The sequence below is a fragment of the Pipistrellus hanaki genome (genome assembly GCF_964339955.1).
Source record: "Pipistrellus hanaki genome assembly, chromosome: 7".
Lineage (NCBI taxonomy): Eukaryota > Metazoa > Chordata > Mammalia > Chiroptera > Vespertilionidae > Pipistrellus > Pipistrellus hanaki.
This window is the reverse complement of record NC_140509.1, coordinates 10,101,364-10,129,338: the sequence shown is the minus strand read 5'-3', so window position 1 is coordinate 10,129,338 and position 27,975 is coordinate 10,101,364. Positions and strand designations below refer to the sequence as shown.

Below are 27,975 nucleotides of genomic sequence, written 5' to 3'. Positions count from 1 at the left end.
AAAAGGATTCATCCTCTTTCCCTTAAGGTTGAATGTAATAAAAGAGCCTGTACCCATAGGACAGAACCAGAAGGGCTGCTAGTAACAAACGGAAATGTAACTATGCCCTTGACCCATGAAGGGCTTTATGGCTTCTGAGTGGGCCATTTCTTCTGGGCAGGAGCACACTGTAGGACATATAGCATTCCTGGTCCCTAACAACTAGGCAGCCTGAAACCAAACAACACCCCCACATGTTTCCAAATGCCCCTCAAAGGGGAAGTATTACTGTGGTTGAGGACTATAGGGTCCACCTGTCTATAACATCAGAGATGAGACAGCTGGTCAGCAAAGAGGACAGGTAGTGATATAGGTAAGATATGAGACAAGAGGATGGGATCCACAGCCTGCCCCACACACAGGGCTGATTCCACATTGATGTTGGGTCTGGCAGGTGGTCTCCAGTGGAAAGGGCAGCCTCCATAAAAGTTGTGACCATTACCCACCAAGGCTCTGTCCCCATAGGTCTGCCATGGGGATGGGTGGCGTGGGCCTTACTTGTCCAGGATGGCATTCTCATGCTGCCGGAGTTTGTCAATCACGGGCTGTATCCCCAGCATCAGGAACTCGTACCGTAGATGTAGGCGGAACTCCAGATTGTCCTAGGGGGTCAGCAAGGAAGGACCAGACTCTTTGGCTGGTCTCGATTTCCATAAGAGTCCCCAAGGGACCCTCACTGCCACTGTAGTCATCATCCCACCACTTCTGCAGCCCACTCAACTGGATCTGCTTCAAGTTCCAGAGCCCCAAGGAAGGATGGCAGGAGACATCTTTTGATGTTGTTAATCCACTCCTTGTAGGTCTCCTGCCTCATCTCCATTGAGTCTCATAGCTTTTGGCGTCAAAGGCCAGTGTTATACAGTGATACAAAGCACAAGCTTTGAAATGATACAGATCTTGGCTCAACTCCCTGCTTTGTCACTTTTTCTAGTTTTGTGACTTTGGGAAAGCCTTAGTTTCCTCATCTGTAAAATGGCCACGATATTACCTACAGTAAGCATGTGAAACTCAAAGCCTAACATGGGCCAAATAGGCATGTGGCCCATGGGCCACGAGTTTGACATGCTTGACCTACAGGAATGGTGTTAGTAAATATTACCTGATGAGTTATGGTTACCAACTAATCAGAACAGATGCCAGCCAAAAATAGCTAGTAATGACAAATGTGTTGTCAGCATCTTAGGGACAGATTCTTCCCCAAATTCACCTCACCTAACTGAGGTCATGAGGATTGGGCGACAAACAAAACAAAAAACCAAAAACATGTTGGCAGAAAAAAAGAGAAAATTACAGATTATTCAAGTGCCCTTTTTATCCTTCAATAAGCTGATCTTGACTGAGGCATCTGACTAATTATTCTTTAATTATTGCTATTTTTATGGCCTGAAAATCCCGTTCTGACCCCAAAGGAAAGAAATAGGAAACCAGGCCTCTTAACAGAAGGTGCTAGAAGAGCATGACTAGCCAACCCAGAAACCAGGCCACAGCAGATCTTTAGAAATCTCTAAAAAAGATTTCCTCTTCCCATAAATAATCCCACCGCCCGAAGCCATCATCAGCCAGCCCAGGTGGGGTGCACGATGCGACGTGTGCAGGACACTCCCAGAAGGCTCTCCTGACAGCAAGGTTAATGACAAGCTATTCCTGCTCAGCCCGAGAGAAGGCAGCAAGAGGTGCTAAGGACAATGATGGCGGTGGCAGCCACCAAACCAGATGCTTGGCCCTCCCCTCTGCGACTTCCCCAGGAGGCACACACGCTAGCCCAGGTCCAGAGAGTCAGGGCACAGTGAGGGCGGGGAAAGATGCCTCACCTCCCCGGCGCCAGCATTGAGGACGGCATTGATAAAGGACATGATGGCTGTCTTCAGGTTCACTTCATCCCGGTACCGGCCCAGACTTCGGTCCAGTTCATTCAGCAGGGTCTGGATGGGAAGGCGGCACAGGAGAGGAGAGGAGAGCTCAGGATCCTAGAGGTCCAGCCTCCGTGCCTTTTCCCCTGCCATCCCAACTAGCAGAATTCCCCAACTAGCAGAATTCCCCATGCATCCTCTCTACCCATCTATCCAACTTATCCAGGGCCTTCACCACAGTCCGAGAGGCATCCTTTGCCTCTCCATGCCTCATCCCAGCCCTGCCTTACTCCCTCTCCACCCAACCTCAGGCTCGGTGATTTTGCTGGGCAATGCTAAAATTCTGCTCTGGCACCTTACCGCTCCTCCACAGCATGGCCACTGCCTTTGTCTCTTTTGTATCTTCTGCAAAGGGTCAGGGGCCACGTTTCACACAGAATAGGTGCTTAAACATGTTTGATGAGAGAATAAACAAATAGCCTATCCTGGAGGATAAACCACAGATTGTAATGACAGTTCATGTCTACGGAGACTTACTCTACGTCGAGACACGTGATACTCGTTGTCTGCCTCACTGGCACATTTCTTGGGCAGGCCAGGGAGAAGAAGAGAACAGCCTGGCCTGAGCTCACAGAACTGTTCCCAGGGTCCCTGTAGTAGGCACAGGCCAGGCACAGGGCCTAAAATCTTGAGCCCAACAATTGCATGAATTAGACAATTCTTCCCTGAGTCCCTCTGAGCCAGGAGCTGGGCTCAGGGAGACAGAGCACGAAAATGAAACAAACCAGTATCCCAGCCTCAGAGAACCATGTTCGAGCAAGAAGTCCATTTTCCTCACCAAAGACCTATCTCTCCAGGTCCCTCTGCAAGCCGGCCGCCGCGGGCCCTCACCTGGAAGCGCGTGCGCTCGGCGGCGTACACCTGGTAGTGCAGCATGGCCTGCAGGACCTTCTTGTGGCCGCCCGGCACCAGGCACACGGCGCCCAGGATCTCCAGCACGGCCACCTTGGTCTTGCTGTTCTCCGTGCGCAGGCTCTGCGCGATGGTGCTGATGGCCTCGGGCTGCGCCAGCACGTGAGCCCGCCCCTGAGAGTTGTTCATCAGAGCCTTGATGCAGCCGATGAGGGAGGTGTGGATGCGGCTCTCGCAGGTGGCGTGGTCCATGCTCCGGAGGAAGTTCAGCAGGCAGGTCAAGCCATCCAGCTCGATAAAGCGGGTCACGAACCTGCCCAAGCCAGAGCCATTAGGGGATGGGCATCCTGCACTTGCATGCTATTCTGTACAACTGTTTGCAAAGAGTCATCCCATGACCCGTGCTCCACTGTGCCCCACCTACAGTAACCGCTTGGCTCATTTATGTAGTGTATCTAAAACACTGACATGCTAGCGTGCTCACGGGTGACTCGCATCTTGTTTGCATTTTAAATACTGTTCATTTGCATGTCATTGACTGTCAGTTGCATAGCTATGGTGCTGTGCAAGGGAAGGCGAAGATCATGATCATTGTTACAATAATTATTAGGGCTGTTAAACCTGAAGACTTATGTCCAGGGAGGATGGGAATTAAGGGAATTGCAGTCAGACAGCAGGAAGTGGGGTGCATCAGAGTCAAAAATCAAAGGACCGCCGAAACCAGTTTGGCTCAATGGATAGAGCGTCGGCTTGGGGACTGAAGGGACCCGGGTTCGATTCCGGTCAAGGGCATGTATCTTGGTTGCAGGCATATCCCCAGTAGGAGGTGTGCAAGAGGCAACTGATCGATGACTCTCTCTCATCAATGTTTCTAACTCTCTATCTCTCTCCCTTCCTCTGTACAAAATCAATAAAATATATTTAAAAAAAAAATCAAAGGACCAACACTCCAGAAGGCACTCTGCAAGGGATCCTTAAGAAAACAGTAAAAACCATTTAGTTCAGTGGTTCTTAACCAGACCAGGCTCTTCTCTTTTCTTCTCTGTTGGTCTATGGCTAGCATTCAGGGGTCTAGGGATGTGGGTGGAAAAAATAAAATTATACAGGCATACCTTGTTTTTTTTTTGTTTTTTTTTTTAAATATATTTTATTGATTTTGTACAGAGAGGAAGGGAGAGAGATAGAGAGTTAGAAACATCGATGAGAGAGAGTCATCGATCAGCTGCCTCTTGCACACCCCCTACTGGGGATATGCCTGCAACCAAGGTACATGCCCTTGACCGGAATCGAACCCGGGACCCTTCAGTCCCCAAGCCAACGCTCTATCCATTGAGCCAAACCGGTCTCGGCAAGGCATACCTTGTTTTACTGCACTACTAGAGTCCCCATGCATGAAGATTCATGCAAGAATGGGCCTTCCTTCCCCTGGCTGCTGGCATCACCTTCGCTCTGGCCAGAGCTACCTTTCCCCTCTGGCGAGGAGCCACCTTTCCACCTTCCCATGCTGCCCAGAGGCCTGGAGCAGCTGGGGGCTGGGCGGGATGCCTGCATTGTCGCCCCGCCCCCAGTCGCTTGGTGCCCATGTATGAAAATTAACCCGCCATCTTTGTTGGGTTAATTTGCATACTCACTCCTGATTGGTTGGTGGGCATTGTGAAGATATGGTCAATTAACATGTTACTCTTTTATTAGGTAGATGCTTTTTTGTGCTTCACAGATATTGCAACGAGATTATGTCTTGCTGAAGGCCCAGGTGACAGTTGGCATTTTTTTTTTTAGCAATATAGTATTTTTTAAGGTGCATACCTTGTTTTTTAGTCACCATGCTAATACACACTTAATAGGCTGCAGTATTGGAAAAACAACTTTAATGTACCCTGGGAAACCGAAACATGCATGTGACTCGCTTTGTGATATTCAGTTTCTTCCTGTGGTCTGGACCAAAACCACAGTATCTCCGAGGTATACCTGTGCTTTTATTTTTGGCAACCTTCAACTGAAACTTAGCATTTCCTTCCAGGATAAATGAAGGCAATAAATGTCAGTAGTATTAGCAGAATCTGTGACTTTGTCCCCAAAGGAATCACAGTGATCTTCATATCAAGGTTCAGTCATTGCAGGCATCTCAAAATATCACTGACACTCATCAGCACATCAAAATGATGGCATTGCCAGTTCCTGCTATTTAAGGCACATTTATTGCTATCTCACCAAATTTTAATATTTGGTAATTGTATTTCCATTTAATTGGCTAATTTTTAAAAATTCCCATCTAATTTTATTTTGACTATTTAAAAAATTAATGAATACATTTGATCCCAAGTATATTTATGGGTATTTCTATATTACACAAATGTACCTAGAAAAATAAAATTTACTCTCAAATTAAGTTGTTAAAGTGTTATTTACATTATTACAGGCTTTTCTATTCCACAAAATCGCTACCATGAGTTGGTGTAACTTTTACCATCAGAGGTATACCCAGGGGAAGAAAAATAAACTGAATGGGACACAAACCTGAACACTCCCCTTAACCTCTTTGCTTCTTGACCCCTCCTCCTTCCTGACTCTCCTTTCCATTCCAGCCCCCCACTTCTCCTCCCCCCTGAAATCTGAGCGACAAGTGGAAAATAGGATGTTCCATTCTCCTTGAGGCTCTGTTTCCAGGCTGCTGGGGTGAGAGCTCAGCCCAGACAACACACACACACACACACACACACACACACACACACACACACACATATGCTCACAGACCAGTACTGGTAAATGTTAAAAGACTGGCTCTCTGGAGAAATTAAAAAAGGCCTGATTGTAGTGTTTGCCAGTTTCCATGGCATAAATACTCCCAGCATAGCCAATTTCAAGCCATCAATGTGACCTCCTTGGTTGTGGAGTTGGGAAGAGATGTGGCATTTATAGTATTTCTGCCATACATATACAACGGGTGTAAACTAGAGCATAAATAATAGTGAAGATTATATATTACAGTAAAATGGAGTCAGTAAAATCATTAGGTAATTAGGGAGTGATAAATGTAGAGTATTTATTACCTTTGTTTTTGATGTAATTTAATCATAAATTTATATTAAGTTACATTTTAGTCACAACTGTATATAATACAGTTTGCAAAAGTGTAAAAATTTAACACTTGGCTCTCATAAACTGGTGTGAGCCCGATCCCGGGCCCAAGAAGAACCTGTGGTTCTTGTCCCCTCTTTGGATCCTTGTACTTTGTGGCCTGGAGAGTGGGGGTTTCTTCTCCAGCCTTTGAGGCACCCATCCTGTTCCTGGCCTTTTTTGTTGCTTCCACTCTGGTGTTGACATCTCATCCATGGACACCACAGCTCCCCCTAGTGGCTGGAGTATTTCTCACCCATACTCAGGATACCTCATCCTCAGAGCTTTTTTTTTTTTTTTTTTTTTTTTTTTTTTAAATTTCTTTATTGATTAAGGTGTCACATATTTGTCCTCATTCCCCTATTACCATCCCAAACCCCTTCCTCCTCCCCCCATAGATCCCCACCCCTCTGTTGTCCATGACCACTGGTTAGGCTTATATGCATGCATACAAGCCTTGAATGTTTAGCTCCCTTCCTTCCTCTTCTATTCTCCCGAGAAAAGCAAGTAACTGTCCTCCATATCTCTTTGGATAGCTCTTACAAAGACACGAGGTTAATTCCACTTTCCTATGCTCTCTTCCCCAAGTTCTCCATCCCCAGCTCCTCATAGAAAGGGGTGTGGGAGCTGGAATGGAGTCAGCTCCAGGATGCTGGGGAGAGGAGTTGGCCAAGGGGACCAGGATGGGAACTGCCTGGCGCTTTAGGAAGCTGAGGGAAGCACTGGGCGAAGGGCAGCGGAAGGAGGTGAGGGAAGGAGGAACACACCTCATGGGCTGCGTCCGGAGAGCCGTCTTCAGCGCCTCCACCACTTGGTTCCTCATCTCTATCTCCTCCTCATCAAATTTGTACAGACTCTGCATCTGAGGCAGGTACAGAGCGGAGGTCACGCTGGGCTCTGTCTCCCAGCCCCTGTGTCCCCAGCCCTGGTGTGGGGACCACCCTGCCCTCAGGAAGGGTGAGCCCAGGGAATGGCTGACTAAGACCGACTGTGTCAGATTATGAGAAGACGCAGGTTCTGGCCTGGACTTCACATTCCTCATCTTTAAAATGGGGAGAATTATTGGCCCAGCCTTCCTCCCCAGCTTCTGTGGCAAATAAGTGGTTAAATGGTGGGGACACTCTGAAGTCACATGGAGAAGGGAGGGATGATGATAGCATCTTGGGCTCTGGTCTGGTGGGCGGGGTGTGAGGTGCAGGGGGAGGTGAGGGAGGCTCACTCGCCTCCATAGCCTTTGGTGGGACCAGGGCAGGAGAGGAGCGCCACTCACCGCGGCCATGGAGTTGATGCGGTCAATGTAATAGTCAGGCCAGCTGGTCGCCATCTTGTTGGGGTCCTCCTGCTCCTGGAACGAGAGGACTTGTGAGGACCAACCTGCCAGGCAGGCGGTGCCTGCGGTCTTTAGCTTCAGGCCCCCGGCAGGCATTCCTCAGCCCCACCTCGATGGGACGCGGCAAGGGAATCACAGTCTCCTAGCTCCCCCTTCTTCCTCGGCAAAACGTGGCTGATAAACACCGACTCTCACTACCAGCTAGTGATGTGGGCGGACACCAGGCAGGTATGTCCACGTTCAATGAACAATATGTGCAATGAAAAATAAAGTCACTTTTCCTTATTATATTTCTTCTGACTCTATTTTCATAAAATATAATTTTATGTCTGTTGAAGCTAATAAAAATTTGTATTGATATTTTATATATCTCTTTTTTTTCAAATTTTATTGTTTGATAATATTCTCATTGTAGTCTACAAAAGTATTTGGTCTGCATGCGATGGTCTGAGAATTTAAAAACTTGGTCTCTCTCCCCCAGATAGTGTGAGAAGCACTGATATAAAAGCATTTGGTGCAGTTCCTGGCACATAGTAGGTGATCACTAAATAATAACTTTATAAAAAAGAGGAAAAGACCCTGGTTTAAGGAAGACTCAGGAGGGGTCTGTGGATCTGAGAGGCAGAGTCCGGATCAGGGGGCCTCTGGCCCAGTTGTCAGGTACCAGGAAAAAGCCCCAGTCCTTCCCCAGTGGACAGATAGATGGGCTCTGGATAAACATCCAAATTGACTGAAAACCCAGCCCTCTCCTCTGCCAAAGGATCTGCTTCCAGGCATTACCCAGCCCCTGCTCCCTCCTGTCCCTGTCCTTGTCCCTGTCCCTGTCCCTGTCCCTGTCCCATTGGGCCGTTCCTACTGGCTTCTCTTTGCTAAATTCCTGCTTCCAAATCACCATGAAGATTTACCTCCTTGAGAACCTCTCGGCCAGCTGGCTTAGACTTTACCCTGAACTTCTCAGCTCTGTCCACTGGGGCTCCAGGATTTGGTTTCATAAAACCCAAATTTGAGTCCAAGGGGAAAGTTGTCCTGATTTGGTTTTGTGACTTCATGTGACTTCTATGTGTTAAATCCCATGCCGGAGGCCCACAAGTCTGTCTTCTACCTTGAAGAAGGGTTCATAGAACCCACAGCAAATGCATCATAAAACACACATTTCCCTGCCTTTGCAGGCTCATCCTTTACCCACTCCATATACATTTAGTGAGAGCCTACTGCATGTCAATCACTGCACTGAGTCCTGAAAGTACTGAGCAAAAAGTCATCATCTGTGTTTTCAGTGTCAGGGGCACGGTGACAAATGCTCTGTGGGAGAACTGTCTCTAGTGGGCCACGGAAACCCTGGGGGACATCGAACACCGAGGCTCCTGAGGGGTGAGGTGGTGGGGCTGGGGATGGGGCTGAGTTACTGAGGATGACTGAAGCTAAGACAGTGGAGAGAGCGCTGCAGACAGAGGAGGCCTGCTGTGGAAAGCATGGGGTGTGAACGTGGATGGGGAAATTGCACACACTTTGATATGGAAGAGGAGAGAGAGAGCGAGAGCCAGAGTGAGAGAGAGAGCGAGAGAGAGCGAGAGAGAGAGAGAGAGAGAGAGAGAGAGAGAGAGAGAGAGAAGTCCTTACATTTTTAATAACTTGTTTAGAAAAATTTAGCTGTATGAGAGATCAACTTAAAGAAACTCCACAGTAACTCAATTTGCAAAGTGGGGAATCATGAGACAGGATTAATTGCTCCCGAAATTAATTTTCTCATTCCTCCCTCCCTTCCTCCCACAACTTGTGTTTTTTTTTTTAAGACGTGCTTTTCTGAGAGTGAGATTCATAAACACAGAACGTGGTATTCTGCAGGCGCTTAATGTATGTGCACTGAGTGCAGCAGATAATGACTTGCAGTGTGTGCAGCCCATGCAACTGGCCACAGGTCCGCAGACCCAGCAGGCGGGGCTCTAGCCACGGCGCAGCCATAACCAGTGAGGGTCTGGTGGGCCATGGCCTCGAAAGGCTTTTCTCGCCTCCTGTGCAGAGTAAAGGACTGGATTGGACTGTTGCTCAGTGCCTTCCAATAAATGGTGAGGGGCGCTAGTCTCTCCCCCCACCCCCCCATTTCACAGTCAGCTTCTCGGTAGGGGCTCTGCCAGGTCCTAATTCCCAAATACCTGCCCTTTGAAGTCAAAGGGAGAAGCTGCAAGTCTGAGAAATTGGAGGAGGAAGGGGAGCGGGGAAGGGGGATTAGAAAAAGAAAACAGACTGAAAGAAACAGATGGGCTCACACTGAGAGAGAGATGAGCAAAAGAGACACAGAGATGGAGAAAGGAAGAGGAAGAGAAGAGGAGGGGAGGAGAGGAGAGAAAATCCAATTAAGCCCTGACCGAAGCCGCACACCCCTTTCTAGGGAGGACCAGGGTCAAATGAACTAGAGGTGAGGGAGGAGAGGGTGGAGAGAACAGACCGATGTGTGACCTCCTAGCATGACCCTGTGAGGCAGAGCAGGTGCTCAAGATGCCCCAATGGTCCCTCCCCTCCCCACCTAGGCCCAGGGTGGCCGCCCTCCAGGTGCGGGTCCGGCACGGAAAGGAGTCTAGATGTGTCTTCTGTGTGCCTCCCTAACCCAGCACCCCTCCTGGGTCCCAGCAGGCACTGTTTAAAGGGCTTTTGAAAAACAACCTATTTCTTGAGTGTAGTGTGAGAGCAGGGATTTTTTTGTCCTGATTTATTCACTGTCATCCCTCCAACACCTAGCCCAGAGCTGTGTGCAACAAATACACCCCAAGCTGTGGACCCGAGCTGCAAGGGGGTTGGGGGGGTAAGGAAGGGGAGCAGTCAGAGGGGGCACCTTCTTCTTGCTGCAGTAGATCTGCCATTTCTTCTCAGGGGGCAGAGCAAATACTGCCTCCCGGTTCTTGTCGGTGAGGTCCAATTCATCCTGCAAAGACAGCAAGAAGGAGCGTCTGCATCCAGAGATGAATACTCAGCCCTCCAGGAGATAACAAGGCCCCCAAACCCATCCCTCAGCCTACACCTCCCTCCCAAAGAGGATCAGAGGATGGCAGGGCCATTCTTTCTCCTGGAAACTCAGCCTGCGCCCTGGCTTCTGCCCAAGCCTGTGCTGCTTCCATCCACACTCGCCCTGCGCCAGTCTCCCTCACCCCTTCAACGCTGTCCCTGCAGACCCACCTCCTCATCCAGCCCTGCACATCTCCTGCAATGCTTTGCCAGCCATTAATCCTCTTACCGGGTTTCTTGTCTTCCTTCCTTTGTTGTTCTTAAACTTGTCAACATATAAGTCAAGGCCCAACAAGGAAAGGACCATTCATTTCTACAGATCCAGGCCTTGCCCCATCCTGCAAGTCTCCCTGACCTGCCAGTCTCTCCTGCAGAAATTCCAGCTCCTCTGACCTCCGCATGGGCCCAGCACTGGCTGGGGAGCTGGGGAGGATGAAGGCAGAGCAGCTCTCCTGGCAGAAAGGGCATGCCGTGCCAAGGGAGGCGGTGCCCGGCTTCCTGGAGGTGTCCCTGCCAGTGGTGACCCCCAGAAAAGGCAGGGCTCTGGCAGGCAAGGCCACGCTTTCTGAGGGGAAGCCAGGCGTTTTTGACATCATCAAACTCAGGGTAGATCTCTGGGTGTGTGTGTCAGAACGCTTCCTTCTTGAAGATTTTCTTTCACCTGTCACTCAAGAGCGATGCTCAGCCTCATATAAGACATAGCTATTGGTCTGGGGGAACACAGCACGCTTCTTGACTCAGCTTCTCAACTTGCTTTAAGATAACAAAGTTCAGCATTACTAACCTTTTCATTTTTAAAAATGATAAATGGTGAGAGTAGCATTTAAAGCATCCATACACTTGTCCCTAAACTTTTATTTATTTAGCTATTTTATGTTTTTATTGATTTTAGAGAGAGAGGAAGGGAGAGAGATAGAAATATCAATGAGAGCCATAGTCAGTTTGGCTCAGTGGATAGAGCATCAGCCCTAGGACTGAAGGGTCCTGGGTTCAATTCTAGTCAAGGGCACATGCTGGTTGTGGGCTGGATCCCCAGTAGAGGGTGTGCAGGAGGCCAGCCAATCAACGATTCTCTCTCATCATTGATGTTCCTATCTCTCCCTCTTCCTGCCTCTCTGAAATCAATAAAAATATATCATATATATGGCCACTCAGTGTGTATGTGTGTGTGTGTATGTATTAGAGGCAGGCGCAGTGCATGAATTTGTGCATGGGTGGGATCTGGCCAGCCTGGCCAGGGGGAGGGGACATGGGCGGTTGGCTGGCCTGCCTGCTGGTCGAACTCCTGATCAAGGGGACAATTTTCATATTATCCTTTTATTATATAGGATATACACTGAGTGGCCAGATTATTATGCGTTCAGAGATCATAATAACCTGGCCACTCAGTGTATATATATATGAAACATTAATGAGAGAAAACCATAGATCAGTTGCCTCCTACACGCTCCCTACTGGGGAATGAGCTCACAATCCAGGCATGTGCCCTGACCCAGAATCTAACCAGCAACTTCTTGGTTCGTGGGTCCACACTCAACCACTCCCCCAAACCAGCGGAGCTCCTATCTTTCATTCACCAGAGAACAGTGAAGATTGTGCTTCACCTGGCTCAAGACTGTCCCTATAGGAATATCATGTGATCCACATGGTTTTCTAAAATTTTTTCAGGCACATTAAAAAATTAAGAAATAGGTGACGTTAATTTTAATAACACATGTCATTAACATAAAGAAATGATCAGTGAGGTATTTGACATGAAATCTGGTGTACATTTGACCCTTACATCTCACCCCAGTTCAGACCACATGCCAAGTGGCCAGCAGCCCATGTGACCAAGCCTGCCACCTTGGACAGCACACAAAGGTGATTAGAAACACTGCCCATCAGTTCACCTTGGGTGTTCTTTGCTTTCTACTCACTCACCCAACATGTCCTATTACAGTTTCTCCTGAATAGCTCTTGAATCTCTCCACTTCCCTCCACCCTCACTGCTAACACAGGCCCAAGCCACCACTCTCCTAGCATGGACCTCACCAAGAGCCTCAGAATGGTTCACCCTTCCTCAACAGAAGACCCTGCATGGCCGTTTGCAACAGCAGATCAGGTCACCTCGAAGGCCTGCTCAAAGCCTCAGGGCTCTCTGTAGAAATAAATCCAAATGCCCAGTTATTGTCATCACTGTGGTGTCTCCCAAAAGGACCTGCTCTTTTCTGTGGGGGCCCCTCTGTGATGGTTCTGCACCCCTATTCACTTATCTGACCATCACTCTGTGTTCAGATCTCAGTGGCAATGTCACTGCTTCAGGGGGACCTTCTGGACCCCCATTCTAGAATAAAGCTCCCTGCTAGACACGCCATGGGCTCCCTGAACATTCCCTCTCCTAACACTCATCACACCGGTCAGACTATTCAAGTTCAGCCTGCCCTACTGTCAGTGACTGTGCCTGTTGGCTCATCATAAGCCCCTGTCCCACAGGGCCCAGCACATAACAGTCTCCCAATAAACATTTTTTTTCCATTTACTTTTCAATAACCAACACTAGTCTCCTCACAGACAAGACTTCTCGGACTCATTCTTGCTTTGTGAACTCGCCCTGTTAAAAGCCAAGCTTGCGAAAGGTTCTCTGTGAATGCTTGCTGAATCACAGGGCCAGAGGCAGGAATTTCATGTCCTTCTATCAAATCACATGCCTTCTGACCAAGAAAATGCCCCTGCCTGTGACAGCTTGAGGAATACACTTTTGATCTTTGTTCCCAGTTCCTCGCACAGAGCTCCTAAATCCCTTGGAATTTTCTGGGTGATAAGAGCTTCTTTTCCACAAGTGACATAAGAATGAAGCAACTCCACTCCCGGTGGGACCGACAGTGCTTCCAAATGGGGGCTGGGCACCAGAAAGATCAAGCGCTGACTCAAAGCCTCGAACTTTCAGCCTCGCCTGCCAAACTCCACGGGGAAGGAGAGGGGTTGGAGATTGAGCTAAAACTTGATCATGACATGATGAAGTTGCCATAAAAGTCCCTAAATAACAGGGCTCAGAGCTTCCAGGGTGTTGAACCCATTCAGATGCTGGGAGGGTGCTGCATCCCAAAGTCCCCAGGGACAGAGGCTGCTGTGCTCCGGACAGGAGCCTTATTGTTCTTACCCTGCTGGGCCTTATCCTATGCACCCCTTCATCATGGGTATTCTTCATAATATCCCTTATCATACACTGGCATTAGTAAGAAAAGTGTTCCCTTGAGTTCTGTGGGCCATTCAACAAGCTACTGAACCTGAAGCGGGGGATGGTGGGAAACCCCAATTTGCAGCCCAGTTGAACAGCAGTGTGGGTAACCTGGAAACCCACTAGCCGTGATTGGTGTATGAAGTAGGGGAGCAGTCTCGTGGGCTGAGCCCTCAACCCATGGGGTCTGTGCTAATTCTGGGTAGCTAGCGTCAGAAACGAGTTAAATTATGGGACACCTGTTGGTGTCCGCAGAGAACTGGAATTGCTTGGTGTGGGAACCCACACGTGGTGGCAGCAGCATTCTGAGTGAAAACAGATCTTAGCAGCGCTGACTAACCCATCGGGCTCCATGTGTTAGTCCACACTAGGAAACGCTGCTTGCTCTCTCCAGCCTCGCCCAACCCTGAGGGAAGGGTATACATTAAGACAGCAACAAGTGTTCCTATTAGTAAACCTGTTATGATAGGGAGAGCAGGCAACCTTTTCACATAACCAATCATGTTCTCATCTGATAGTGTCCTGTTATTTAAAGGGCTAGATGGCCTTAATCAGATATGTCTATTATCGAATTCAAGTGTGATATCTCATTCCGAATCACACAACATCATCTCTATGTTAGTCAGCCAGGAGCATGAGTGGCCTGGAGCTCACGGTAGATAGGCTCCCGGAGATGGGCTTGTGCCTGTCACTCTGCCCTACGGCGGGGCTCACGTCTGAATCCTGGGTACAGGCCCCACATCCCTGGTCTGGGCTTTCCTGGAGGCTATCTCACCGTCACACCTCCCAAGAGAGGAATCGTGCTTCTTTCCTGTTCTGCCCCTTTGTGGTAGAGGAGGAAGTTTCTCACACACAGCGGTTCCCACAAAGGCACACTGTTACTGCGCTGGTCCAGGTGGGCATCAGAAAGTGGGGCTGATGTCAGTGTGAGCAGCAGGGCTGCTGCCTTCTTACTCGCTGGGGAGGGCTGCTGGATGTGGGATCCCCGGCCCAGGGGAGCTCCAGTTGTGATGTAGGCATCTTTATCTCCACATTTCCAGCCAGTCGTCACCGTTCTGGGTGCCCAGAATATGCCTACAGAACCCCACCCTGCTTCCTCTTCCTGCACCTGGGTAAAAGGATCCAGGGAAACCCAGAGAAAATGTCAGGTTCGGATGCTCTCTGAGCGCTCATTGCCTTATTCCACAAAATCCTGGACCTGCTCTTTCCACGGTGGCCTAACTGCTGCTGTCCATTAGGTCTAGAAGCCAAAGCAGAAATGAGGTAGGTCTGCTCTTCTGGGGATACATTCCCTGGTGAGTGGTCTGCTTCTCCCACACAGCTGAGGTGTCCTTGGAGACCATTTCAGTGCCACACAGAGCTTCAGAGGTTAGGATCCCAGCACATGGGCCCCTGACCGCTGTCTTGCTCTGCCTGCTCCAGCCATTCCCCTCCTCGTTGCCATCACCTTCCCGGCCCCTCACTCACCACCAGCTCTGCGAAGCGGACATTGAGCTCCTCCGTGTTTGGGATCGGACCGGAGAACTCCATGTACTGCAGAGGATTATTGTCCCGGAGGTTGATCTCAGGGAGGTCATTGCCCCCAAAGCAGCACAGGAAGCCCAGGCCATGGCGGCTCCTCTTTCGGGGGGCCATGGTCACTGCAGGCCAGGGGGACAGTCCACAGGCAGGTGCCCTAGGTCCTCATCGTGATCTGAGTAGGGGAGTAGAGAGCACAGAGTGGTCAGATATGTTAGTCAGGTAGGTGGAGACAGTGGTCCCTCTGCCACCATAACTTCTTTGTTCAACTGTCAGAAGCCCTCAACCCACCAGCCAAGCATTTCTCTGGCTCTTTCTGCTTGGAGGCATTTCCTCCTCACCACATCCTCCCAGTGTTTGACACACACTTTCAGCTACCTACTCTGTGCCTCTAGAGAAGAGGATGGGTGTGGTCCCAAATTGGACTCCCAGGAGGTCAGAGATGGCCCTCACCTTGCCTTCCCTATCACGTCAGTTGGAATGCTATTCCCTGACCTTAGCAGACCCATGTCCAGTGGGGCTCACTCACTCATTTCATTCATTCTGGGGTTGGGGATACCTAGTGTAAAGGTTTCATACAATGGGGAGGGAAGAGTTAAGGTATTTTAAGTATTGATTCTTAGCTGTTTCTTTTGGATTTGGGTCATGAACAGAATGATCAGAATGTGTCCATGGTCTTTACTCACATCATTTCTAAAAATGCTGAACACAACAGGGATACAAACAGACCTAGATGGGAGCAGCGAAGAACTAGTCAACTCTCAGGGAACAGTCCTCCAACCAGCTCTGATCCACAAACCACGTAGTTACCCAGTCCTTTCCTGTAAAGACACCGGAGGAGACGCTCCCTGAAGTCTGGTGGAACTGAGCTATGCTTAACCTAAGGCATTCTTTTGACCCAAGCTCTAGAAAAAATAAGTAAAAGGTGGCGTAACGTGTTCCTAGTAAACGCAAGGTAACTTCTGGAGGGCATCGCTTTGTCTCCTAAGCCCTAACCATTTCACTACTAACTAACCTGGCCTCTCATATAAGTCATGATGCATTTTACTTGTCATTCTAGAGATTTTATATTTCTTTATAAACTTTGTGACAGGATAGCCACAAAGAGTATATACCCAAGGCTGCCTGTGTTGTAGATTGTCTACTATGTATTTACATATTGGCTCAGCACAGCCACAGTGAATACAGGGCCATGCCTCCTGCTTCTTTGACCACCTCTCCCCAATTTCTATAGCCAATAAAATTTCTTGCACTTAATGTTAAAAACATATTTTGTGGTCAATTGAAAAACAACCAACCTGTGTTTTCACAGGAAAAAAGGGGTCCTTATCAATCGGTCAAGAAATCATGATTGAAATCTGACTTCTAGTCATTGATAAGCGAACTGCGACACTTATAAGGAACAAGGGGACAACCTTGAAATTGGGAGTAGATAAAGCAGCAGGCAGGCTAACACAGCAACCCTGGTACATGGTGGCAAACCTGGAATAGGTTGGCGCTGAGGAAAACAAGAGAGGAAGGAAGGCCATGGGACTTGTTAGCCAAGAGTGGATGAGACAAAGCCCTGGTTCCCACTCTCAGGTTTGGTAAAGCAACAATTCTCAGGCAGATGGGGTGGACTATCCTGGGAGTCCCCTGCCCATTGTCAAGTTTGGGATGATGATGCAGAGTACAGACCAGGCCCCCTTTTCCCCCATCAGCTTACAAAATGAAGCTTCAGCTGGGAGACAAGACTGCTTTGCTCAGGGCACAATGTTTGGGGAAGGAAAGAGGCCATGGTGAGGCTGGGTGGATGGCATGATGGCGTTTGAGGAGGGATGAGCTGATGTCTGGGAGGACCTGTGAACTCTTTTCTGCATTCACCTCCTTGACTTCTTGCTCCCCCAGTCTTTCTTGTCCTTCTTTGCCCTTCACCCCCTGAGCATGGCTTTGCCAGGAAGAAGCGGGGGTGGAGAGGTGGGGGGGGGGGCAGGGTAGGCATACAGCTAGTATACCCTGTTAATCTTACACCAGCTGTTTATGGCTGTGACTTCTCTGATTAGTTGGTGCCATGCCATACCTTAAATATATATTTTGGTTATTGATTAATTCTCACCTGAAAATATATTTCTCCATTGCTTTTCAGAGACAGTGGAAAGGAGGGAAGGAGAGGAAGAAAGACAGAGGAGAGAGAGAGAGATAGAGACATTGATATGAGAGAGACACATAGATTGGTTGCCTCTGGTATGCACCCCAACCAGGTATGTGATGTGCCTTTTACTGGGAAACAATGACCATGGCTTTCTTTAAATATTTTTAATGTCTCCCCTGAGTATAAGGAGTGATGGGGAGTGGCCTCAGCAGGAAGGAGGAAGTAGATCCAGAGAAGAGCCTGCACACCCAGGGGAACGCTGTATATCTGCCCCTTTAAGGGGTGACCCATTTGACAGCTGCTGAGTATGTCTCTATTTCTGAGGATGTCCTCTTCCCCATGAGTCCCTCTTTAAGCTTGTTGCTGCCTCTCTTTCTTAGGGGCACATCGAAGAATCCAAAACTAAAGCTGGAAATTATCTAGCTTCATGGAAGAGATCAGAAAACTACAGTTCAAAGAGGAGATATCTTATCTGGGTCTCACAGGTGAGGGACAGGGCTGGGATTGAACTCCAGGGCTCCAGTGTTCAGGCTGTTGTCTGACCTACCACACCAGAGCTTGCCTTCCCGAATCAAAGCCCTTTTACCCACAGCTCCAGGCCCTAGTAGCCTTCCCCACTAGAGATCAATCTTCACAACTTAGTTTAAAAATAGCTCCGGTCTCAAAGGTCCCCCCTCTAGACCAGGAAAGGGTCGTGAAGATTCCAAAGGCCACCTGATTTTCTTCCATCAGGAGAAATAGCTTCCACTTGCCACCACCCCAAGTTCCCAACAACCCCTGCTATAATCCCTCCTCTATCTGAGCAGAGTCTTCGAAGTGGGAAGAACTGGGATTTGCATCTGGCTGGTGACCCTGAGTATGTTTCATGGGGTGTTTACCTCTCAGAACCTCAGGCTTCTCATCTGTGACAAGGAGATAATAATAATTGCATCTTCCCCATTGGGTTTTGGTGAATAAAAAAGGAGGAAATGTAAATGAGATGCCTGGATCACACTGGGCCCTCACTGCTGCAGCAGCTTCATTGGCATCATCACAGCAAGGTGACTGCCGGCCCAGAGCCTCAGCCAGGAGCCTTTCTCCAGATGTGGATGGGCCACCAAGCCAGGCTTCGCAGAAACAAGCCAGCCAGATTTAAGCCACCTGGCATAATCTCCTGTAACTGGGAAGTCTGACCCAGAGGATCTAACTTCTGAGCTACCTCCAGATGGAAAGGTAAAACCCGTGAACTCACTCTGAGCAGGGAGGAGAGAAGGTGGAGGTGACCAGAAATAGTCATTTCAGCAAAACCCTTTACAAAGACGGGCAATGGAGGTTCCCACGTTAGAAAAGTATGAGAAGCAATATGGAAAAACAGGTAGCAACAACAGAACAAAATCCAGTGTTCTTGAACTTGGGCCAGAGGGATTTAACCTGCTCCACCACCACCCACCTTTCTCTCTGTGGAAACTTCCCCCACACCAACAGCTCCATGCCCTTCCTCTCCTATCTCCTGGCCCCATCCCTTTCTTCTACTGTGGGGACAAGGTCTTCCAGGACTGTTAGTCCCTAAACACAGACCAACCAGCACCCTAAGACACCAAAACCAATTAGCCCTCCTGTGACTGACTGTCAGGGGTCTCCTCCAGCCTGGGGCTCCTCCAGACTTCCCCTCCTTACTGCCACCCTTCCATGTTGTGGAGAACACATATTCCCTCTATTCAGGAGACCAGAGCTGGTCACCAGTCAGCTGTGGGTCAGGGGGTCATGGTGTTATCCTATCTGGGCCTCAGTTTCCTCTTGGTGCAGTGGCAGGGTTGGACTGAAGAACTAACTTCCAGAGCCCAGTCAGCCCTGACCTTTCACTCTATCTGATTTGATCTCAATCCCAAAGATTCCCAGGGCTTCAGCCTCTACTGCGTGCTTCTCCCACATTCCACCGGAGCCAGGAAGCACTTCCTATTGCGTGGGTGCAGTACTCCCATTTGGTTTGCAAAGATGAAAATCCTAACCCTTACCCTCAAACCCTAGCCCTCAGGCCCTCTACACACCAGTTTTTGCATTAATTAGGACTTCAAAAGCTCTGTATCATCAGTGCTTACTTATAAAAAAAATAATATTTTTACAACTGAGACTCTGGTATATTCCACACACTGGGTTATGTCTACATTTCATCCCCACCACAACTCTCTGAGATAGGTGGCATCATTTTAAAGAAGTTAGTAAAAGAAACAAGAAAAACCTGCTGTTCAGAGAAGTTAAGTAATTTGCTCAAGACACATAGCTAGTTATGGCATAGGTAGGCTCAAACACATGACTTTGACTCTAAAGCTATAAACCACTAAGCCATAGGGTACATGTCTAAGGAATGTCCATATCTAACACCTGATCAGAGCTTTCTTAAGAGTTCTATAGGCCCCGACTCAATCACTCGTAATTGAGTATTTCCTATGAGCTGGGCCAAGTGTTTTCATAGCTCTGCGGTCTCATTTCAGCTTTGTGATGGCCTTGTGAGGTGGTTATTGCTATTATCCCTCCCTACAGATGATAATTATGAGGCTCCAGAAGCTGCCACATGGCTTGTCACAATACCAGCTGCTAAGAGACAGAGCTAGAACTCACAACTAAATATTCTGACTCAAAAAAATAAAATATAAAAGTCAATCAATCGATCAATCATTATTCTGACTCCAAGTTCAGCGCTTCTATCACATGACCAAAGCTGACTCATAAACTCTCCCTTTATCTCTTGGAACCAATACTGTGGCTTCAAAGTATTCAAGTTGTATTCTCCTGTTCCCTTCCCCAAGCTCTACACATGGGAGTAACAGGGCAAGGTTAAGCTATTGTGCCTCTCCTTGGCTACTTCCAAACGCCTGCAAGGAGCTAGGCACTGTGCTGACAATGTAGTGTTTTATCTCACTTAGTCCCTGAAACTCTCCAAGAACATGACTCTACCTTCTTAGTGACGATGACATCAAGACTCCCAAAGGTGAGGCAACTGGCCAACAACCACAGCCTATGGGTAAAGGATCGAATTTTGAGGACAGTGGTGGCCACTTGAACACACGTGGTTTTAACCAGCTTCTAGCCTGTGTGTTAAGACACGGACCTGGCTGGTGATAACTAAACGAGGTGCGGTCCTTCTCCTCAAGGAGGTCCCTTCTGGTGTAGGAGCCAGGGAGGCAAGGCAGTCAACAGAGAAGGGCTGGAGAGTCATGTGCAGTGGCAGCACGGAGAAAGGGGACCTGGTTTAGCCCAGAGAAGGTGTCTGGGAGAACATAACATTGAGCTAGTCTTGAAAGAAATGAGAAAATTAAGGAAGGGTAAAGGGTGGAAAAGGCATTCCAGACAAGGGGAGCAGCGTAAGCAAAGGCAAGGAGGCAGAAACATGGTGTGCATGAGGCCAGAGTTCTGACCAGTAGCCTATTATTTTATGGCTAAATTAATAGGCAAAGGGAATAGATAGGGGATACAAGTATCTTGGTTTAACAGTATAGCTCAGGCATTCTGGGGAGCCAGCTCCTTTGCCCTCCTCACCCCACCATGTCCCCTGGGGCCGGGGTCTTGGAATGGGGCCCAGAGCTACTGCATGAAACATAAGGAATGCAAACAATTTCCTGTTTCACAGGCAGGAGATTCCGCTCTATATACTGACCCACTATGCACTACTGGAGGTCACCTAGGAAATGGACCCAGGCCAGCTTGCTCGGGACCTGGCTCCCATGGAACAGTCTACGCTTTTCCATTTTGAGCCTTTGTCCACCTTCTGCCCACTGCCCACCTACACTGTGCCCACTCCCACTTCAAGCCTCTGAAGACCATCTCCTCATGAATTGGGGTCTGAAAACAGGTTTGAGATCCCTCCTAACTCTGTCTATACACACACTTCTGGCCGGAAGCTGTCTGAATTCCCAGCACCTAAGTCTACCCACAACCTTGGTTGGGTTCTGTTCAACTGCCAGCAACTCTAACTCTGTGGCTTCAGACACGTTACTTGACCTAAATCATCAGGAAAATGGGGAAATAATAACAGCACATTCTGCATAGGGTGTCATTAGGACTAAATTAGTTAGTTTTTGTGAAGCACTTAAAAGTGCCTAGTGATGGGAAACACTATGAATAACTACATACATATACCACTGTTATAATTATGAAGATACCTGAAAGTTGACTGTCTATATTACAGGAAGCTCTCTACATGAATGAATGTTATATATTATTACAGGGGCCAAATCCAGCCCACAGCCTGTGTTTGCAAATACAGACTTATTGGAACACTGCACACCCACCCTTTAAGTATCACCCATGACTGCGATCATACACCAGAGACCCCGTGGCTCACAAAGCCAAAAGCATTCACCACCTGGCCCTTTACAGAAAGCTTACCCATCACTGTGTTAGGTTGAATTACATGGAGCTGACAGTATTCAATTATGTTTAATCTACAAAATCATTAATTTCATATGGTTCAACTTAGTGTATGAAATAGGCTAATCACGTCTCCTCAACCATTAAAACGGCAGGGTTGTGTTCTAAATCCAGTGATTCTAATCATAACAAAGTTATTATCATTTGGGAACACCTACCACATTCAAGGTTTACACTGAACGTTCATCGCACTCCTGCAGGGTAAATACTCCTAACCAACTACCACTTTTACAGATGAGACATGTGAGGCTCAGAAAGATGCAGAGTATAAAGCCAGGCCTCAAACCAGGCCTCCAAACCCCACATCTACCCCACTCAGTGCTGAGCGGTTGCTGGGAGTGAGATCCCTCTGAGTAGGACAAGAAAAGAAAGCATGAAAACATCCCATCGCCCACTTCTCTGTGGGACCGTCTCCCAGACAGGGCTTGGCCCCTGGTTGTCACTTCCCTGTCAACCTCAGGACAAGAGAGTGTAAGCCTCAGGCAGGGCTGGGGAGGGGTGGGAGCACATTCAAAAATAATCATGCTCTCTTTACAGAACTGGGGAGCTATTTTTAGCAGCCACCTAAATTATGGTTTTCCCCTCTGCTCTGGGAAAGACAAAGGAAGCAACAGTCAACTCTCTCAGCCCCATTCCCTCTGTGCAGGCTGCCCTGTCGAGTGGGAAACACAGAGAAGGGGAGAAGGGGAAGGAGAGATAGGGGTATTTTGCTAGGGAAAATGAAACTGAAAATTCCCAAAAGTGGCATTTCTCTGACTTGGGGTGAATGTGAAGTTAGGGATTTTCCAATTGGTTTCTCATTTTGAAAAAATGATAAGGAGAATATAGGTTTCTTTGTCTCACTGAGGCAGAAAACAAGCAGATACTAGCTCCCCAAGGTCATGGTCAAGCATCCATCTATCCATTCACCTATCCATCCATCCATCCATCCATCCACCCATCCATCCATCCACTCACCCCCTGAGTGACTGCCAGGTACAAAGCAATTTCTTGGGCATTTCAGATGAACCAAACATCATATCCTATCCTCACCAGGTTGGCAGTCTTGTTGGGGAGGCACGTGCAGAAACAACTAGGATGCACAGGAGGGAGGAGGTGCGGTCCAGGCTTGGACCGCAGAGAGGATAAGAGTGACTTCTGGCTGGTGATCTGAAACAGTCTCCACAGGAAATGGCACTGAAGCTGAGTCACAGGGGAAGAGGGAGTATTGGCACATGCCAGCATGCAGGGGTGACCAAGAAAGCATTCACCAGGTGTACCAGAGCGTCTGTCACCAAGAAAGCCCCAAGGAGAAGGGCCGTCATTTTCCCAGGCTGGAACGCAGGGCTCAGAGAAGGGCATGGGAAACAAGGTTGGGCCAGGCCCCCATGCCAGCTGAGGAGGAGCTGTTGAAAGATGGGTGGGTGTGGTTTGCTGGCTGATTAGTTGGTTGCTTTTAGTGAAAAGAGCGAGTTTGTGAGGCCTGGGGAGAGCTGGGATTTGGGTGGACAATTCCAGTGGCACCGTGGTTTGGGGGGAGGCGGGCATGTGGGTTACAGAAGAGACAAATGGAGGGGAAGGGGTAGGAGGCAGGTCTCTCCAGCTCTCTCCTCGGGCTCTGAATCACTGAGAACAGAGAGGAGTGGTCGGATGTCAGAGATATCACGGAGGGTGTACCAGCACACGTGTGGGCAGAAGAGGGGCTTTAGCATGACATGTACTGGGTACAGAAAATAGGACTTGGGCAGAGAGGGAGAAGGAGGGCTGGGAACTCTTTGGACAACAGCTGTGAAGTAAAGGAGAAGAAGGAATTTCAACACCAAGTCTGCTACCCATCAGAGCCAGAGGGGCTCCTGGCCAAAGGGAAACCACCCTCTAGCTTCCCCTCCTCCATCACACAGATAAGGCTCCAGGGAAGAGAGCCCACAGCTTCTGTCTGTGTACCCTGCCTGCCTGGACTCTCCCCAGCGCCCAGCACGCTGAGAACTCAAACCTCGGTGGAGTGGGGAGGAATGCAGAGCCCTACTGGCCACTCCTGCTGGTCTGGTCCTCTTCCCCCAGGGTCCTAGGATAAAGGTGTGCTGTCACTCCAGAGGGCAAGACCCATGTGCTATTAGGGCAGGCTAGCCCTAGGACCCAGGTGGGCCTGGGGCACATGGTCACATTGTGGACTCCAGCTTATGTTCTTTAATTATGTAAGGCTTGTTATATATCTTCCCAGACATAGTGCCCTTATTCAGTCCTGCCAGTCCCCTCAGCATCTTGCATTCACACCTGAGAAGGCCCCATGGGTGCCTCTGGGCCGAGCTGGACATAAATCCTGGACTGGACCACAGGCACATCCTCTCTCCTGGCAGGCAGAGTAGGGGAGGGCAGAGTGGGAAGGGGGATCTGATTTGGCTCCTAGAAGGCAAATGTGATTGAAAAGGCAGACCCAAGGTGACCCCTCAATCTGCCTCTCACTCTTATCCACATAATTTCATCTATTCATTCATTCTACCAAGTATTTTCTGAGCACCTAAGTGCCATGTGAAGAGCTGAAAAAGATCGTGGTAAACAAGAGTTTGGTTTGGTGGGGCAGGAGACAATTAAACAAATACATCTAATAAAGCGCGGATACCGTGATGGCAGGGGAATTGCAAATGCTTGAGTCTGAGGAACATTTGCAGAACTGCATGCCCAATGGGGGGTCATATTCCACCCTGGGCTCCCGGCTAATACAGAGGGGTTAGAGGAGCATTTACAGTGGGGAGGGTGCTGGACATAATCAGAGGTGCCATCAGAGTCAGGATCAGATGTCCAACCTGGGGTCACACGACTGAAAACACCAAAGCACGAGGCTTGGTTAACAGGGATTGATCAGACACACACACACACACACACACACACACACACACACACACACAATGATCTTTGGATTCCTGGAGTTTGAGGTTTTTTTGTTTTTTTTTTCTTATACTTTTCCAGATTTCCCCAAATTTCTTACTACCCTGTTTCCCCAAAAATAAGACAGTGTTTTATATTAATTCCCCCCCCCCCCAAAGTTGCGCTAGGTCTTATTTTCGGGGAAACACGGAATGAGCATTTATTACTTTCATGAGAAAATGATGCTTTAAAAGATGAACCACCTTAGGCTAAAGAAGAGAAGACCCCATCTTAGGATTGAGTCCCAACTCTGCCCTAGCAGGCCACCTGGACAAGAGAGGAAAGACCTTGGATAAAAGATGAATGACCTTGGACAAGAAGCATACTTTCTTGACCTTCTCCTGTAAGTGAGCAGGTCAAACCACATGCTCCCTGGATTTTCTCCCACCCAACACTGGGCTCCGGGCCACAGAACACACGAGGTACTACATGCTGCTGGCTGAATGAACCATATATCCCCTGAGCTCCCTTAGTTGACCATTCATTCCCTGGTTCGATCACTTAACCCCTAAGCACTTGCTCCACACCTGGCATTGCTCTTGGTGCTGGGGGTCTAAGAGCAAACCATCAGGTGTTAGTTTCAGAGGTGCATGCATAGGTTAAACTTACTGAATTATGTTCTTTAATTATGTAAAGCTTGTTATATATCTATTAGAGGTCTAGTCCATGGATTCATGCACCAGTGGGGTCCCTTGGACTGGCCTGTGGAATGGGCCAAAACCGGCTGACATCCCACGAGGGGTCCTGGATTGTGAGAGGGTGCAGGCCAGGCTAAGGGACCCCACTGGGGGCCAGGGAGGGATGTGGGAGGTTGGCCAACTGGGAAGGGACTGTGGGAGGCCTCAAGGCATGTATGGCCCATCTTGCTCAGACCCGAACAACTGGACCCCAGCAGCAAGCTAACGTACCAGTCAGAGTATCTGTTCCCTTGATGGTCAGTGAATATCATAGCAAGCGGTTGAGCAGCCTTAGCATATCATTAGCATATTACGCTTTGATTTGTTGAATGGATGACTGGACACTTAGCATATTAGGCTTTTATTATATAGGATTATAGTCAATTAAGCCGTTAACAACAAACCAAACGGGTCTATCCATAGCTCACAATATGAAGCCACCAAGGGCTTAGGTTCCCTTCTAGAAGATTTCTAATATTATAAGCTACTTTGCAGATTCTAGGAAAGACTGCCTAGGAGTGAGGGGATGTGGAACATGGAATCCCCATAGGCTAAACCTCAGCCCATCTGGTTTCATCTTCTGGGAGGAAGGAGTGCAAAGATTATATGCCTTCATATTAAGCCTGTGGCTAAGTGACTTAGTACCCATGAGCCTCCTCTCCCTCATGGACACAAGGATGGCAATGCCCACCTCCCAAGGCTGCCATGAGCACCAAATGAATGGCAAGTATCAGGCAGCCAGCATAGCATCGGGCACATTTGCAAGCCTTCAAACAGAGTTCCCTCCTCCTCTCCCGCCCCAGGCTGCTCAGAGTGAGGGCTAAGGTGCAGGGCTCAGCCCAGGAAAGCATGAGAGGAGCTGAGGGGCTCCAGGAGCTGAGTGAGGATGGAGTTAGAAGCATACTCAGGACAGACCTGTTTCCATAGGATGTCTCTGGGGATAGGGCTGAATGACAGCAGCCTAGGGCATCCAGGTGGGTAAAAATAGGGCTCTCACTGCCGGGGATACAGTCCTGAAATTTGTCAGAGGCAGAGAAGATGGCCAAGGGGGCTGAGGATGGGACCATGATGTGGAGTTCTCAGGACAAGGCATCAGGAGGGATGGGGTTTGGGGAGTGGGGGGAGATACCAGATCCATGAAGAATGGACAACCAAGTGTGGGAGATGCTCAGTAAAGGGCTGAGGGGAGGGAGAAGAGAGGAAATTAATGCAAGTTAGCACGTGAGAGAATAGGAGTCTGGGTGCAGAGGTGTGCATGTAGGAGTGGTTGCATGTGGCATGTGTGTGCATATGGTTTGTGTGTCTTTTTGTGTTATGTGGTATGGTGTGTGTGCATAGGTGATATGTGTATATGTGTGTTCATCCCAAGGAAACAAATACACCTGATTCCACTAACTTTCAAGCCTCAGCAGAGAGAGGATCCAGCCAGCTCCTCAAAGCAGATGAGCAGAGGAGACGAATACTGCTCCACAGCCGCCCACTCCAAATTCGAAGTAGCCCACCTGTAGGTCACGAAAGGGCTGCCTGAGACTCATATTTAGTAAGTGTCACTGTGGGGAGTGCAGTGTCTTATCATCATGTCCCCATGAGCAACTGCCTGAAAGCAGAGACCTATTTAAAGGATGCTTGTACCTGCCATGGGCCAGAGTCCGAGGTGGCATTTGTCATCTCATCTAATCCCAAGACAATCAAGTGAGGTCAGGCTCATTGAACAATGAGGACCTTGAGGTTCAAAACCAGGAGATGACACCAGACTCGGACTCTTTCATGTAAGACAACCCCTGGTTGCAGCCCAGTTTAGATTCTGCTCTGGAAGTGTATACACGTGCAAGGGTACATGTGTGCACATGTGTTTGTGTGTGTCCAGCAGATGTAGCTGGGTTTCCTTGGGTGTCAGTTATAACAGGGCACACTCCCCCCCCCCGTCCCCCTCCCCCACCCAGACTCTATCTGAAATTCTCCTGTTGATTTTCGCTGCATCCCCAACCAGCCTGAGATGGAAAAAAACAAGTAATGTGTCTCCGAACTACTCCGTGCCCTGAACTTTACAAGCTAGATGTTCAGTACATTTCCAGAAAGAAGGACCCTGACTCACATTTACCCCCGGCTCAGCAGGGCTCAGATTTTCACGTGTTTTTTTTTTTTTTTTACCTCAGTTAATCACCCCGACATCCAGCAAAGATGCTATTATGATCTACATTTCCACATCTAGGGATATTAAGGCTTAGAGAAGATAAGAACCCAGCCAAGTTAGTCAAGTTCATAAAATGCATGACCCTCGGTCTGAGTGATTGCAGACCTCAGCCTTCCTCTGCACAGAGAGGAGAGGAGGAGGCAGCATGGTGGTGAACATGGTGAACACAGAAGCCCTCACAGCCATGTCAGTCTCCTGCAGAACCCCCTCCTTCTCCCACTCCCCCCCCCCCCGCCCCCAGTACTCCAGGAATAATCTAGTCCAGAGAAGCCCTGCCCCAAGACAGACAACACCAGGCAGGTCACCTTACCGCACACACCGAGTCACAGAAAGATTCGGGCTGTGCCATCCTCGGGGCCAGCCTCCCAGGTGTGTGGACTGGGTGCCTTCAGAAGCACCCTGCTTGGGTTTAGGCTCTGCTATCACCGTCATGAAATCCTTCATCCCTTTTGAACCAGGAGCCCTGCATTTCCACTTTGCCCCGGGCCCCACAAACCATGCAGCTGGCGCTGCCCATCTCCCCAGGCAGCCAGCGCAGGCCGACTTCCCTTCCCCGGGAAGGGCAGCCCTGGAGCCACTCCCTCTGTTTCCAAAAACATGAGCCACAGTTCCATGGTCAGATGGAACAGATACCAGTTTCTTCAATTGGGGGTGGCTTCCTGCCCGAATGGCCTGG

General features: G+C 48.9%; 1 protein-coding gene across 2 annotated transcripts in view; it reads right to left on the bottom strand.

Annotated features, from left to right (window-relative positions):
• Nucleotides 1-27,975, bottom strand: part of DAAM2 (dishevelled associated activator of morphogenesis 2) — a 106,187-nt gene that overhangs the window by 29,662 nt on the left and 48,550 nt on the right. For both annotated transcript variants that reach the window (XM_084890082.1, XM_084890083.1), the window contains 7 exons: nucleotides 14,936-15,161; nucleotides 10,079-10,168; nucleotides 7,189-7,263; nucleotides 6,686-6,780; nucleotides 2,781-3,114; nucleotides 1,851-1,961; nucleotides 538-641 (listed from right to left, as the gene is read on the bottom strand). In XM_084890082.1, the coding sequence (XP_084746208.1) occupies nucleotides 538-641; nucleotides 1,851-1,961; nucleotides 2,781-3,114; nucleotides 6,686-6,780; nucleotides 7,189-7,263; nucleotides 10,079-10,168; nucleotides 14,936-15,103 (977 nt within the window). In that variant the 5' untranslated portion in view covers nucleotides 15,104-15,161. The remainder of the gene's footprint in view (nucleotides 1-537; nucleotides 642-1,850; nucleotides 1,962-2,780; nucleotides 3,115-6,685; nucleotides 6,781-7,188; nucleotides 7,264-10,078; nucleotides 10,169-14,935; nucleotides 15,162-27,975) is intronic.